Source organism: Dendrobates tinctorius, unplaced genomic scaffold (genome assembly GCF_039654945.1).
Source record: "Dendrobates tinctorius isolate UK_male_01 unplaced genomic scaffold, ASM3965494v1 ptg000135l, whole genome shotgun sequence".
Lineage (NCBI taxonomy): Eukaryota > Metazoa > Chordata > Amphibia > Anura > Dendrobatidae > Dendrobates > Dendrobates tinctorius.
In genome coordinates, this window is record NW_027361803.1 from 1,092,135 (window position 1) to 1,108,359 (window position 16,225).

The 16,225-nt window shown below is 39.3% G+C and overlaps 1 protein-coding gene across 19 annotated transcripts in view; it reads right to left on the minus strand.

Moving 5' to 3' along the window:
* Positions 1 to 225: 225 nt before the first annotated feature.
* The window catches only part of TCF4 (transcription factor 4), a 552,151-nt gene continuing 536,151 nt past the window's right edge, over positions 226 to 16,225 (minus strand). For all 19 annotated transcript variants that reach the window (XM_073543843.1, XM_073543847.1, XM_073543839.1 and 16 more), the window contains 3 exons: positions 10,975 to 11,204; positions 9,778 to 9,919; positions 226 to 6,324 (listed from right to left, as the gene is read on the minus strand). In XM_073543843.1, coding sequence (XP_073399944.1) covers positions 9,783 to 9,919; positions 10,975 to 11,204 — 367 coding nt within the window. In that variant the 3' untranslated portion in view covers positions 226 to 6,324; positions 9,778 to 9,782. The remainder of the gene's footprint in view (positions 6,325 to 9,777; positions 9,920 to 10,974; positions 11,205 to 16,225) is intronic.

Genomic DNA, 16,225 nt, shown 5'->3' on the forward strand with positions numbered 1-16,225 from the left:
CCAAACTTTTGAAGGAGTTGATAAATTTTAAGGGTGCTTTTGAAGCCTCTCAAGCAATAGGTATTGTGAGGCTTCAGGGATGACTTAATTGACATTCAAAAAAGTTGTAAATTTCAGGTTTCAAATTTTGCACTTATCATTTTCTTCCCTAAAATTTCCAAAAGTGACTCAGAATTTGGCAAAAATACCACGCGCTTGCACACACACAAATAAGGAGTCATCGAGCGGTTTATAAAAACGGCACATTTATTGCTACATAACGGTTATGTACATGGCTGCATTGAATAACTATTGTTGAGAGACAGGTAATGGCCTACACTAAGCTGTGCATTTTTTTCCTCAAAGAAACTCCAGCACACAACCTGTTCGGACACTTCTACAAATCAGAACCACACCAAAACATGAAAAAGTCGAGGCACTCAGCCACACATTGAGAACAAGGTGTAACTGTTCTTTTTTTTTTTTTTTACCTTTGTTTTGTTTTCTTTTTTTCTTGTCTTTTTCCAATTTTTTTTTTTTTTTTTAAATTTTCTTTATTTTTTTCCATCATATATTTGTTCAGTCGCAAACAAAACATCCCCTCTGCGACCAACGGTGAAAAAAAATATATTTCTAAAACAAAAAGGGAACCACCACTTTCATCTTTGTAACACGTGATAAAGAACTATTTATAAATAGTGAAACAAAAATAAGATTTTTGGAGCGGATGATTCCAGTATTTATTGGGAAATGTGATCAATAAAAATCGAGGGAGAAAATAAAACAAAAAATTATCGAGTGTAAGCCAAATATATATTTTTCTTAGATTTTTTTTTTATTTTATGCTTTAGGGAATACTACAGTCTATTTTTATAGCAAAAAAGAGCACTAAACAAAAGAAACGTTATAATAAAAGCCAGGCACTGATACATGGTGAATTTCTGCTTTTTTCCTTATCTTTACTGAATTGCATTACAAGTAACAATGAAAAAAGGCCACAGTTCATAAATTTTCACCATTACATATGTTTATAATACTTGAAATGAGAATTGACAGCCTAGCACTGCACAAAACTGCATCAATTTCCAGTCTTTAATGGCAAAGAATGAGGGACACAAAAAGGCAGGGCACCTCAACATGCCGGGAACGGTGTTCACTCTTGATACTTTTTCTTCCATCTTTCATTTGTGCTTCTTTGTTCTGATGCTTTGCTGCGTTCCTCTAGGGCGGTACCTCTTGGTGTTTATGACACATAGAATATTATACTTGCCATATATGGCAAAATTAGACTTTTTTTACACCTCCAAGTCCGCCTTCCTTTCCACCCACATGCCCCAAAAAAACAAACGCCTGATGGGAAATTGGAAGACTGAACTAGAACAAGTTGCATTACTGATTGGGTTAACAGCTGTATTCATTTTTCTATATTTTGCTACTATATGATGGACAGTTGCAAAGAATCTCCTCCCGTAAGACAGTATGGTTGTCGGGTGAAATAAATCCTGACATCAATGTGGAGGTGGATCGTACAAAAGGTTTTTAAAAAAGTTAAAAAAAAATGTGCACTGCGGGGTTATGGGGGAAACAGCTATGTTTTGTTTTTCAAGAAATAATCCCAAATACAAAAATTATGACGCTTTTTCCCCTGGGCTTCATCTGTTATTCTCACAGCTATACCAGGGGTTATTGGAGACCCCATTATTGCCCCTCAAATTTACATAATGAAATAACATCCAATGGACCTAGGCTACTTTAGCTAAATTGGGTAACTGGCTAGACATAAGGGCAGTTGAGTATTGGTGTTAGTGGGTTTTTGAAATAGACTGTCATCTACATGGGAACTGCATTGAGCCTCATTAGGAACTGTGGCGGGCACCTTACAGCTTTATAAAAAGACATAGATATTGGATGTAAAGAGATAGCAGACATTCACTGAACCTGATGCTTGAGGGGGCTTCTTTGCCGCAAAAGAATAAGTTATTATAAATGACCCCTTGTAGGTGCAGTTTTAGGGTTGGCTGTTTTGGATTTTGCATTAGGACTTAGGAATCACATCTCTGATATCATCCTTGTATAGTCTGTTGTATAAATTGCTGTAATATGTTGCAAAATTGCTACACAGCCCCACATGGTTGGGTACATTTTGTCAATTAAGTTCTTAAAAGGCTAAAAAAGTAAAAACTTTTCTCTAAAAAGACTATTAGGGTATGTGAATATTTTTGTGTAACCGACACTGGAGTATAGATATTGGTGGGATAATTTTTTTAAGTGTTAGGACAATACAGAATAGAAAGGTACGCAAGGTTGGAAAAAGAAGCATTGACATCGACGTTGAGTTAAAAATATAAGCACCACTTTATGTTGTCAAATAGGTTTACATTATGGTCAGGTATATACTTGCTCTATTATTACACAGTACTCATGCCCGTTTTGCTATCATTTCGCTATTTTTTTTCTCTCCTCCTTTTAATATTCCAGGTACTTTAAAGGAACACTAAACCTAGAAATATATGATTAAACAAGACATATAATTGCCCTCACTGTTTCTTAGTCGGCATCATTTTCTACAAGATATGGAAATGGTCAGTCTTGTAGGAAAATACTGTAAAAAAAAAAAAAAGGGGGGTGTCGTCTCCTGATTAGTTTTATTATTGGCTGGTGGCTGATCAAAATGCTGCCAATTTATCCAAGAAGTAGCACTTAGGTATTTTATCCTACTGCAATCAGGATAGATGGGAGAGGCTCCTGCTGCAGTCACGTCTTATTGTCACATATAGGATCCGGAGTATGGGACGTTGCTGATCTCCTGAGACACAAGAAGACGATTTCTTGACATATTTCTCAGATTAAGGGCTGATATTCACTTGCGAGAGACTCGTCCAATTCTCTCACATGAAAACCTGGCACTGCCGCCAGCACTTGGACCGGAGCGTGCAGCTGCATAGATATACATGTATCCGCACGCTCCGGTCCCAGTGCCGGCGGCAGTGCCAGGTTTTCATGCGAGAGAATTGTACGAGTCTCTCGCAAGGGAGTATGAGCCCCTCTAATATGAAACAAAGTAGGATGAAAGGGGGAGATTATGGAAAGGATCGTTAGGGAATGTGCACATGTTGCGTATTTAACGCAGAAACTTTTGCAGCAAAAAACACATCTCTAAGCATCAAAAATGCTGCATAAAATAAGTGCATTTTTTGCCACATTTTTGCAGGAGTTTTTGATGCTGTTTTTTGCATTTTTTTGACATTCATTTCAATGGGTGAAAAACGTTGCAAAAATGCTGAGAGAATTGGCGCTACAGATTTGACACTGTAAAAAAAAAAAAAAATGCAGAGTGTGCGCGAGACTTCAGGAATCTCATTCACTTTGCTGGTACTATCAAATCTTACGTTTTGCCACAGCAAAATCGCGTGGAACAAAACGCTGCAAAAGCGCAACATGTGAACAAGTCCTTGGGATGTTTCTTTTGTGTGTGTGCGTGTTTGCATTTTCTGTGTTTAGTGTTCCTTTATATCAAAAACTTCAAAACCAACACTAACAAGCACCGAAAGGGTGGCAATATTTTAGAATGACCTGTTTTGGTTTTTTTTTGTAACCCATATTTATTATGGAATAAATCAATGGACAAGTTAGAACTTGGGGAAATATAAAATGGTAAAATGTATTTTACAATACAATGTACAAGATTTTTTTTTTTTCATTTTTGCAAAATGAAATAACATCACGGGCAACAAGGAATCGGCTGACACAGGGCTGGGTCACTGTATACATATATGTATATATTTATATCTATATATATATATATATATATACACAGTCAGACTGAAGAACATTGGGCCCACGAGAGGATTTGATTTTGAGGACCCACCTCTCCTCCAATCAAGAGCTGCATAGTAGCTGTAGGGATTGCACTATGAACTCTCCTGAAGGAAAAGCTAGGGCCCACCGGAGGATTCTCCGGTTCTCTGGTGGGCCAGTCCAACCTGTGTGTGTATATATATATATATATATATATATATATATATATATATATGTTTCTTCATAGTGTAAAATACAAACAACCCTAATCCACCTCCACATTTACAAAAGAAATGTACTGTATAAGCCGATGACGGCATCTCATTTTTTTTTTTCCCCCCACATTTAACATATTTACAGATTTTCATCATACATATGAAAGATATGAAATGATTACAGGGGAAATTGTCAGTCTTGTTTGTGAATGAAAACCAACACAAAGAAATAAAAAAAAAATAAAAAATTGTACAATATTTCGAAGATTCAATTTAAAAATTATTTTTTTTGTCAACCAACACAGATAAAAAAAAAAAAAAAAATTCCAATACGACATATTAATACACATAAAAACAAAGTCTACCTGTAAAAATATAAATTTTACATACACGATTTGAAAATAATGATTCCGATTCTGTCGTTTTGTTGCATAAAATTTCCAAATGCGGTTGTTGAGCGTGTATAGCTGGAGAACAGATGGACGTTTAGACCAGCGGTAGGGCATTTGCTTTTTTTTTTTCGAGGGTGATAATCCTACTTTAAATGAGGGAGAGAGTTTAATACATTGCCAAGTTTGTGCGGCTGGAGAAAAAAAAATATGAAATAAAATAAAATAAAGACTAGGGACTGGAAAAAAAAATAAATAAATGCCTGGTGATAAAGGCAGTATGTAAACTATACTGCACCTTGTAGCAAAGTAAGTGACACCAAGCGGTTAAAAAAAAAAAAAAGTAAAAAAAAACCATCACATTCATACTGGCCCCACCAAAAAAAAAAAATGTAGATGATGGTTGCTTACTTATCCGTCCACGCCTTTCAGGTCATACGGCTGCTATTTTTTTTGTTTTTTACAAATCGGAAAAATGGCAGCAAGTGGTCATCGAACACGCAGACGCCTATGAAATATTCCGACACATCAGAAAAAAAAAAATTCTCATTGCATACCGCTTCAGCTACATATGTAGTTAACACTTGTAATTGATTAGCTATATCACAGCCACTTACATTTTTTTTTTGTTTTGTTTTTTTTTTTTTTATTATTATTATTGTTATTTTTTTCCGTAATGATGATACAAACATTGGAAGGCACAGTGGTAACATTTTGTAGCATTCTAACCTTGTACCTATGAAAAAAAATCCCAGAATAGACTCAAATGTGCAGCTTGGCAAAACTCAAGATGCCATTTTTATTTTTTATTTTTTATTTTTTGCTGCCTGCACTATGTACATGGTTGTGTCTTAAGACCTGTTTTCCCATAGACCGGAACGACAACTCTGTTTAATGACTGAGAAGAAGCAACTATAGGCTCAGCGTATTTCTCCTACATCTCCTCCCCCCACAGAGTTCACAAGACAAGTCACAAAAAGAGGGGAAAAAAAATAAAAAATTTAAAAAAAAAAAAAAGGGACACAAAAGACGGACAAAAAAAAAAAACTATTTACAGTAAAGTCTCTTTAAAAAAAAAAGTTATTCATTAACATTATTTATACAGGAGCAAAAAAAAAACTCCAAAACAAACAATTTTGAAAGAAATGTAACCAAAGTTTACCATATGCACTACGCTTTAATATATATTTATATATATATATTTATATATTTGTCATAGGTCTATTAGATCCATCTGTTCCTCCTACCCTAAGGAATGGCTAATATTATCACTTCAATTTTTTTTTTTTTTTTAATTGGACACTTGCTGGTTTTTGTAAATATCCAGAAAACAAAGCCCCGTCCGCATCCCATCCTTTTTTTTTTTTCTTCCAGAAAATATAAACACTAGTGGAATTCGACACCAACAAAAACTGTCTTTTTTTTGTTATTTTATGTGTTATTTTTTCGTTCCCTCCCCCCAACCCCCCGAAGTACACTTTTTTTTTTTATTATTGCAAGTATACAATTTTAAATTAAATATTTTTTTTTTCAGACTTACAAATTCATAATATTTCTTTTTTTTTTTTTTTTTTCATTTTTTTTTTCTTTTTCAAAAGTTTAGGCACAAATGCATTGATCCACGACGTGGAGTAGATTGCCATTCACTGTCACGGTAGCCTTGAACGTACTGCGCGGAACATTCTGTCTGTGATATGTTGAGAGTCCTTTTCCGAGATGCGCTCTTCTAGCGTTGGGAATGCCGAAAAAACCTCTTGCGTCTGTAATGCATATATCTACTCAGACTTGTCTTATTTTATTTTACAAAAAAAAAAAAAAAATACCAAAAAAATAACAAAAGGTCAGGGGAGAAATGTTTATGTGGGTTTAAGATAATACAGCTGTTAAGGAAGTGGCTTCTTGCCTAAATTAAGAAATGCAAAAAAAAAATAAAACCCTTGGACCTGAAATGACAGAAAACAGGAAAACTAAGCATTAGCAAGGATGCATTTACTGAGCAAGGATAAATATTAATAAAAGGGGAAAAAATGATCACAGATGGTTTATATGCATGTAGACATTTTTGACAGCGGAACAGAATTTAATTGGTTTCCAAGTCTTATTTTTTTTATTCTATATTCGTTTCAAGGAAAATATTTTTCTTAAAAGTATATTTATATACAGGTGCTTCTCACAAAATTAGAATATCATCGAAAAATTAATTTATTTCAGTTCTTCAGTACAAAAAGTGAAACTCATACATACTGCTCAAAAAAATAAAGGGAACACTAAGATACCACATCGTAGATATCACTGAATGAAATATCGCCGCTGCAAATCTTTATTCATTACATAGTGGCAAGCGTTGAGAACAAGAAAACATAAAAATGATCAGTGTAAATCAAAATTAATATCCCATGGAGGTCTGGATTTGGAAGGATACTCAAAATCAAAGTGGAAAATCAAATTAAAGGCTGATCCAACTTCAGTGGAAATGCCTCAAGACAAGGAAATGATGCTCAGTAGTGTGTGTGGCCTCCAAGTGCCTGTTTGACCTCCCTACGACACCTGGGCATGCTCCTGATGAGTTGGCGGATGTTGTCATGAGGCATCTCCTCCCAGACCTGGACTAAAGCATCTGCCAACTCCTGGTCAGTCTATGGTTCAACCTGACGTTGATGGATGGAGCGAGACATGATGTCCCAGATGTGTTCATTTGGATTCATAGCTTCAATGCCTTCATCTTGCAGGAACTGCTGACACACTCTAGCCACATGAGGTCTGGCATTTTCCTGCATTAGGAGGAACCCAGGGCCTACTGCACCAGCATATGGTCTCACAAGAGGTCTGAGGATCTCATCTCGGTACCTAAAGGCAGTCAGGCTACCTCTGGCGAGCATATGGAGGGCTGTGTGGCCTTCCAAAGAAATGCCATTACTGACCCACTGCCAAACCGGTCATGCTGAAGGATGTTGCAGGCAGCAGATCGCTCTCCACGGCATCTCCAGACTCAGTCACATCTGTCACATGTGCTCAGTGTGAACCTGCTCTCATCTGTGAAGAGCACAGGGCGCCTGTGGCAAATTTGAAAGTCTTGGTGATCTGTGGCAAATGCCAAGTGTCCTATACGATGTTGGGCTGTGGGCACAACCCCCATCTGTGGACGTCGGGCACTCAGACCATCCTCATGTAGTCGGTTTCTAACAGTTTGTACAGACATATGCACATTTGTGGCCTGCTGGAGGTCATTTTGCAGGGCTCTGGCAGTGCTCCTACTGTTCCTCCTTGCTCCAAGGCTGAGGTAGCGGTCCTGCTGATGGGTTGTTGCCCTCATATGGCCTCCTCCACATCTCCTGGTGTACTGGCCTGTCTCCTGGTAGTGCCTCCAGCCTCTGGACACTACGCTGAAAGACACGGCAAACCTTCTTGCCACAGCTCGCATTGATGTGCCATCCTGGATGAGCTGCGCTACCTGAGCCACTTGCGTGGGTTGTAGAGTCCGTCTCATGCTACCACGAGTGTGAAAGCACAACCAACATTCAAAAGTGACCAAAACATCAGCCAGAAAGCATTGGTACTGAGATGTGGTCTGTGGTCTCCACCTGCAGAACCACACCTTTATTGAGGGTGTCTTGATAATTGCCAATAATTTCCATCTGTTGTCTATTCCATTTGCACAACAGCAAGTGAAATTGATTGTCAATCAGTGTTGCTTCCTAAGTGGACGGTTTGATTTCACAGAAGTTAGTTACTTGGAGTTATATTCTGTTGTTTAAGTGTTCCCTTTATTTTTTTGAGCAGTGTATTCTATAGAGTCATTACACACAGTGTGATCTATTCCAAGTGTTTATTTCTGTTAATGTTGATGATTATGGCTTACAGCCAATGAAAACCCAAAACTCATTATGTAAATTAGAATACTTTATAACACCAGCTTGAAAAAATTGATTTTAAAATCTGAAATGTTGGCCTACTGAAATGTATAATCAGTAAATGCAGTCAATACTTGGTTGGGGCTCCTTTTGCATCAATGTAACAGATATGTGACCAACAAGCTCAGGAAGAACGAGGCACCAAAACTGCAGGTTCTTGATAAACAAACTTGACCAAGAAGGAGAGGGATGGAGGCTGCGTCAGATGACATGACCTCAACAATCACCCGACGTCAGCAAAAGATTTTTGGGATGAGGTGCACAAAGAGTGAAGACAAAGCAGCCAAGAAGTGCTCAATACCACTTGAAACTGCTTCAAGACTATTGGAAGCCATTCCAGGTGACGACCTGATGAAGCTGCTTCATAGAATGCCAAGGGGGAGTTAATCTGACATTAGGGTTAAGTGGGGGGGGGACTCTGAGGAATTTGTAATACATATTTACTCCATGCTTTCATATACGTCTCCTCCATTTTGCTGCCTTCAGTCTGGATCTACATTGTGCACATTCCATTAAGAAGATGGAAAACCATTGTATGAACAGGTGTGTCCAAACTTTTGACCTGTTCTGTATGTTTTATTTTAAATATACATATACCTTATTTTCATAGCTATAGTACCTATGGCATTACAATGGAGAAAAATGTAAATTTAGGGTTCCTGAACTGTTCCCTGCGGCAGTTCACACTGTAATTAAATTTTATTGTATTTTTTTTCTTTGCTTTCCTTTTCCCTGCTCCTGTAACCACAACCCCAATATAGAAGCCACACCCCTTAAATACCTCTTACATTTTTTTAACGCTGCTCTTGTACCACCCTATGCAGGGCTTTCCCAAGTTATACCTCTGACGGAGGCGTAAGGCTGTAGTAGGTCCCTTACGTGACAATTTGGAGATCTGTTCTCCTGTACAATATGTCCTTCTTGAGCATAAACTATTGCCACAAGGAAAAAGGATACTTATTTTGCCCCCAATATAGTGTCAAGATCCAACCTTCTTCTTGAGCGAAGGTGAGAGACTGGATAACGCCATTGTTGTGTTGAACTATTACTCTTGGTAATTTGGTTTACAGAGAACCTGGCACTAGAATAAAAGTGACTCATTTTTTATTTTATTTTATTCCCACTTCTCCCTTAAATATTTCATTTTTTTCTCCTTTATAAATCTGCCATATAGTTCCAGGAATTGAGGTCTTTTAATTAAGTGCTAATTCTTATAGTCTTTACAAGGAAGAAGTAGGTCACCGGATCCTCGTGGGCGTGTCTTTAGGAGCCTCTTCGTTATTACCCTGTTAGCCACACCCCCTCAGTAAAGACTATAAAATTTAGTGATGAATTAAAAGGTCCATATCTCTGGAACTGTATGACAGATTTTAAAACGGAAAAAAAATAATGCTCAAGGGATCAGAGGGAATAAAATAAGAGCATAAACTGGACTCGTGTGTCCTGTTGACAGATCCCCTTTAAATAATGTTTTCGAAAACTTGCCTATTTTACATCTGCCCCAAATGATTTGATGCATCTCCCATTCCACCGTGGGGTCCTGAAAGAGACAAAGGTGAAGGGTCCGAGGAGACTTTCTCTTCTTCCCTTCTCTTTAGACATGCTGCTTTAGGATTTAAGTTTCTTTCTATAAAAAAAATACAAATTTAAATAGAAAGGATGCCAGAAAACACATCTAACAAAAACAAAAGAGAAGAGTCAAGCTGATACTTATATGCAAAAATGTTTGATTGAAGGGATATTCCATCTTTGGTATTAATGGTATTTGTACAGTTTGATAAGTTAAAATCCTTCCACTTCACTTTTCAGGAGAAAGGAGGTGTGCTGACACCTGTTGGATGATTGCTGTCCACTAAAGGGGGGCTAGGGGAGCTTACGGCATATTCTTATAATATTGAATTAAATGTATAAAAAAAATTATTTAAGCTCCCCCTGGTAGTGACTGCAGGCAGTCAAATATTTTATCATTTAAAGGGAATCTGTCACCTAGTTTTTGCCCTATAAGATGCGGCCACCGTCATCAGGGGCTTATCTGCAGCATTCTGTAATGCTGTAGAAAAGCTCCCGATGTAACCTGAAAGAGAAGAAAAACGAGTTATATGAGTATAATATCGGGTCCGATCCGGGTCCGATGGGTGTCACGGTCTGGTCCAGCGCCTCCCATCTTCTAACGATGACGTCTTCTTCTTTTCTTCCCGTCGCGGCTCCGGCGCACTGCTCTGCCCTGTTGAGGGCAGAGCAGAATACTGCTGCAGTGCGCAGGGAAAGGTCACAGAGGTCCGGCGCCTGCGCACTGCAACGGAGTCGCGACGGGAAGCAAAGAAGAAGACGTCATCGTTAGAAGATGGGAGGCGCTGGACCAGACCGCGACTGGGTGAGTATAATTAACTCGTTTTTCTTATCTTTCAGGTTACATCGGGGGCTTATCTACAGCATTACAGAATGCTGTAGATAAGCTCCTGATGGTGGTGGCCGCATCTTATATACGAAAAATTAGGTGACAGATTCCCTTTAAGAAGAGGGTTTGGCGCTCCACCATAAAGCTGGTATGAAATTAATTAACATGGAATTTAGGACCAATTTCCCAAAAAAATTAATTTGTATGTATCTTAAACTTCCGAAAAATTTTGGATAAAAATCTGGCCTAATATCAAATATGTTAGTCTCCTTTCCAAGACGTACCTCGGACTTGTTGCTCTAAGCTAAGAATCACGGCTACAGCTTGATGTAATATAAGAAGCTTGGTCTGTGGTTTGTCGCTCTTAAGGTGAAGTTGAACCATTCGTCCCAGCTCCTTGAAGGCCTCGTTGATGTCACGCACTCGGAGGCGCTCACGAGCGTTATTTGCCATCCTTCTTTCTTTTTCCCTCTCTGCTTTCTGCTCAGGTGTCAGATCCTCATCGTCGTTATTGCTGAGAAATAATAGAGAAGTTTTGAATAAACGCTCAATGCAAACTAACAGCATAGTATATTGGCATAAAAAGCATAAAGTGTAGCGTAGAGACATAAAAGTATAGTAAAGCAACATAAAAAGTATAAAGTCGAGTATACAAAAAAATACATAAAAATACAGTAAAGCTTCATAAAAAGAATAAAATAATGTATAGACGAATAAAAGAATAATATAGAAACATAAAAGCATAAAGCAGAGTATAGAAAAATAAAAGAATAGGAGAGAAGCATAAAAAGCATAAAAGTTAGAGTAGAACTGTAAAAAGTATAATGTATAGCATTTAAACATAAAAACATAAAATCGTAAAGCATAGTATAGCAGCATAATAAAATAAATAAAAACTTTTTTTTATCAGATGCTCATGCACCAACTCGTAAGAAATGACTACATTTAATACAAAATGCATCAGAAAACAAGGGGCTATTAGTGTTATTGGTACACCCAGCTATTATATTTGAGGAGGACCCCTTTAAAAAATTTTTCTTAGCACTGCACTGCGCCTGACCCAACACAGCCACCTAAATTTTAGATTTGTGTAGGTGCAAGCAAAGCGCCAGATCACAAATTGATGCAGTGCAGTGCAAAATTTTAAGGAGGGTGCAACCCTTTAATTATTGTGATAAGAATTACTTATTAATAAGATAATTAATTCTTGGGATAAAAAAATTGTGTTTAAAAATGTAATATTAAAAGAACAGTCCAAGAAAAACTGATAAATTGTGCTATAATTAGTGCAAGCCCCATATGGGACACAGCACTGGGTGCATGGCCTAAATGGGAAGAAGGTTGGGGCGCAGGACCTTAATGGAGAGGAGCATGGGGTGCAGGAGCTAAACAGGGAGGAGCATGGAGTGCAGGACATGAGTGATAAGACGCATGGGGTGCAAGGCCTGAATGGAGAGGAGCATAAGATGCAGGTCCGGAATGGCGAGGAACTTCGGGGTACAGGGCTTGAATGTGGAGGAGCATGGGGTACAAGATCTGAATGGGTTGCCGCACCTGAATGGGGTGCAGGATCCAAATGGGGAGGAGTATGGGGTGCAGAGCCTCTATGGGGAGGAGCAATTGGCACATGGCATGAATGTGGTGGAGTATTGGGTGCAGGACCTGAATGGTGAGACGCATTTGGTGCGGGGGCCTGAATTATGAAAAGCATGGTGTGCTAGACCTACATGGGTAGGAGCATGAGGTGCTTAATGGGGAAGAGCATGGGGTGTGGGGCCTGAATTATGAGGAACATGAGGTGCACGGCCTGAACAGAAAAGAGCATGAGGTGCAGGACCTGAATGTTGAGAAGCATGTGGTGCAGGTGTCTGAATGATGAGAAGTATGGGGTGCAGGACATGACTGGAGAGGAGAATGGAGTGCAGCACCTGAACGGGGAGGAGAATGAGGTGCAATGTCTGAACGGGCAGGAGCATGGGGTGCAGGACCTGAATAGGGAGGAGCATGGGGTTCAGGACCTAAATAAAAAGGAGCATGGAGTGTGGGACCTGAATAGGGAGGAGCATGGGGTGCAGGACCTAAATAAAGAGGAGCATGGAGTGTGGGACCTGAATAGGGAGGAGCATGGGGTGCAGGACCTGAATCGGGAGGAGCATAGAATGCAGGACCTGAACAGGGAGTAGAATGAGGTGCAGGGCCTGAACGGGCAAGAGCATGGGTTGCGGGGGCCTGAATGAGCTGGATCATGTCTACTATTTTTGTGTTGTGTGCTTTCTCTCTAGGTCTTGCACTGTGTATAAAGCTTTTCCTGAATTTCAAAACCATTTACATGATTACTCATAAAAAGAAATCAAAAAGCAGATCAAAAACAGCCATAAATATGCAAGAATAATACCAGTCGTAAAGATTTAATGTTATGTCCCCATGACAACACTTCCGGACCATGCGCTTCTAAAAGCTCATTGTTGCTGCTCAAGGCCACTTTCATGAAAGAAGGCCCAGTAGTTCCATGATATGGCAGTGTACAAGTAGTGTTGTCACAGGGCCCACAATTCTAAAAGGAAGCTGATAATTTCAGCTTGATACTGGAATAGAGACATTTAAACACACATTTAGGGTTTTAATATTTTAGTTTCAACTTTCTCCAGTAAAACCAACAGGAACAGGAGTCAGGTTGAGCACATTGATTATGGAGAGGGACCATTGGGGGTCATTGTATTCTCGATATATATAATAATATATTATGCACATTCCAGTCACTGCAAAAATGTACTGCACAAATCCCAGTTCACTGCATAGGACGCCCCGCTCCTGGGTGGTACCAGCACTCCCCTCCTCCTCCTCAGGTGTCAATTGCCTTTTTACGTGTGAGGTGGGATCTCAGAACTGCCGCCCTCCCTATGTACCCCATGTAGCAGAGCTGACTCTGATTTTTAACTCTTTGAGGGTGCAATGTTCAGATAATGCAGTAGGTGTATTGTGCGGAACCGCAAATAACACAATGCAACATCAATGGGGTAAAGTATCAAAAGAAGCAGCACAACCCCTGGTACTACAGTAAAAAAAAAAAAGCCACACGCATGTAGTTCAGATCCCAAATTGAGTGCCACGAAAATAAACACATGATTCTTCCACACTCTGTTAGGAGACATTTATTCTATATGTGTCTATTTGTGGCCACCCAGTGGTGGTGATGTGTGTTGCAGCCTGTCAATAGATTTTCTAGCATGTCGCGCTCATGTATTGAATTTCTATCAAGAGGAATTAGAGTCCTTGGCGAGATTTGCAGATAAGGGTAGGCTCATCTATATACCCCGTTACACCCTCAAAGCTGCATACAAACGCCCTCTGTTGTGTAAATCTACATAAACGCCAGCTTTTGTGACCCCATTTGTGGCACAGCGATTGTATGAATATACATGGAGCTGCAACTTCATATCTTGGGAGTGGCTCGCCATACAACTCCCTTTATTGTACAGAGAGGAGAGGCTATCCAATTTTACACCAACTACACCTCTGGTTACATGCGACAAACTCGGCTCTGCTATGTCTGGCTTATAGTAACCTAGTTAATGCAATAACCCGGCCGATCATCCTATTCTACGCTACTTATTATTGCGCCGCGTGCGTCCTGCTGGGTAAAAAGCCGCCTCTGTGAGTCCTCCCGGAGCGGGCGACACTTGCCATTGAGGCTGGAGCTCTAGTCTGACATTCACTAGCCCAGCATGCCGACCGTTTGACTCTCGGATAAAAGTGCACTGGGTCCTCCTAGTCCCATAAGTGGTTACGGTGCCAAAACAGACCGATTGAAAAAGTGCCAAGCGCCCGCACAAAAGCACTGGCGCTAATAAAGTTAGCTGTGAAGTCGCTACCCTGACATAGTTCGAGGCAGTGCAAAAAAGGAAGGAGCTGTGCGCCGCGGCTTTATGGTCATCCTCAAAAACACAGCGAGATGCAGCAAGAGCCGAGTTCAGAGCAGCCAAGGTAAAAAAAAAAAAAAGAACAAAAATGTCAAATTTTACTTTAATTTTTTTTTTCCTATTGAAGGCAATAGGATGGATGGGAGTTCAAAAAAAACCAGGGGCACATTAAGGGCTCGAAAAGTTCTAAGCAATATCGAACTCTCCGCTATATCACATGTAAAATCTGCCAAACCACACAATTTCTGGAGTCCACCGCAATGGAAGGAGAGGCAACCAGGGCGTGCAAAAAGTTTATAAAAAGTTTCTGCATAAAAAAAAAGTTTACAACTTTACAATACAGATGAGCGAACCTGAACTTAATAGTTCTGCATTCGTATCGTCGCAATATTCAGAGTTCCGGGGAGAAGTCTGAGAAAGAGTTTTTTTCATGTACTTTGGAATAAAGTTCAGGTTGGGTACCAGAACCCTGACCTTCCTCAGGTCCGCTCATCCCTACTTTTCAACCCCTCCCCGACTGGGTGATTTTTGCATTTTCATTTTTTCCTCCCTTTCTTCCTAGGGTCAAAACTTTTTTTTTTTTTAAATTTTTCCTGCGACATAGCCTAATGGTGGCTGTTTATTTTTTATTTTTTCATTTTCTGTGGATGACTTGTAGCTTTTGAATAACATCATCCAAAGTTGAGATATAAAATAATGCAGTTTTGGCATTTTGATTTTTTTTTTTTTTTTCACTTAACGATATTTACCTGTCGGGTTAATTAACTTTCTAGTTTGATACATTGGACTTTTACAGATATGTAAATATTTATATATACCGTATATAGGGCTCTTATATTATTATTATTATTATTGTCTATTATTATTCCTTTATTTTAGCAAATGATTAAAATTTTTATGCATTTTTTTTTTGTATTTTCCAAAATTTTTTATTTTTATTTTCTAGTCCCCTTACAGGACTTGAACCTTCAATCTTCCGATCACTTGTACTACCTCCTGCCACATTATAGTATTGCTGTATATAGTACAAATCCCGGTCTCCTATGAACGCTATCCACAGGTTGATCTTTCCTTGGCAGACATGAGGATTTACAGCAGATTTCTGGCTGTTATGCCAATCCATCGGTATCCCGAGATCGCGTCGAAAGGGGTGGCCGAAGGACGCGTTGGAAAGTCGTGACCCAGGGCCCCGCGCTGTACATGCTTTCAGAGACTGGCAGTAGCATTTAAGGCGCTATCAATGCAGGCTCAGCTCCTGAGCCCGCATCAATAATGGGGAGCTGACACAGAACGTAATAGTATGTCAGATGTAGGGAAGGGGTAAAAAAAACAAAGCTATATCTCCCATTCATCATTCTCATTTTAATGAAATTTTGAGTTTTAAGCATTTTAATGTCAATTTCCTTATGGCTTTTGAGCCCTTTCAGTTTTTTCAGTCCTGCTAATTTTTGGGGTTTGTTCAACAAAGCGGGCTCAGTTTTCATTATCTAGATGTTTAGGGATACTTCATTATTTCGGGGGGGAGACGCTACATCTTGGACTCGACCCTCATGGTCCCCGATAGCTTTTCTCCAAAACGTGGCGGCATATCGGAGTACAACCTACGTGGCGGAGA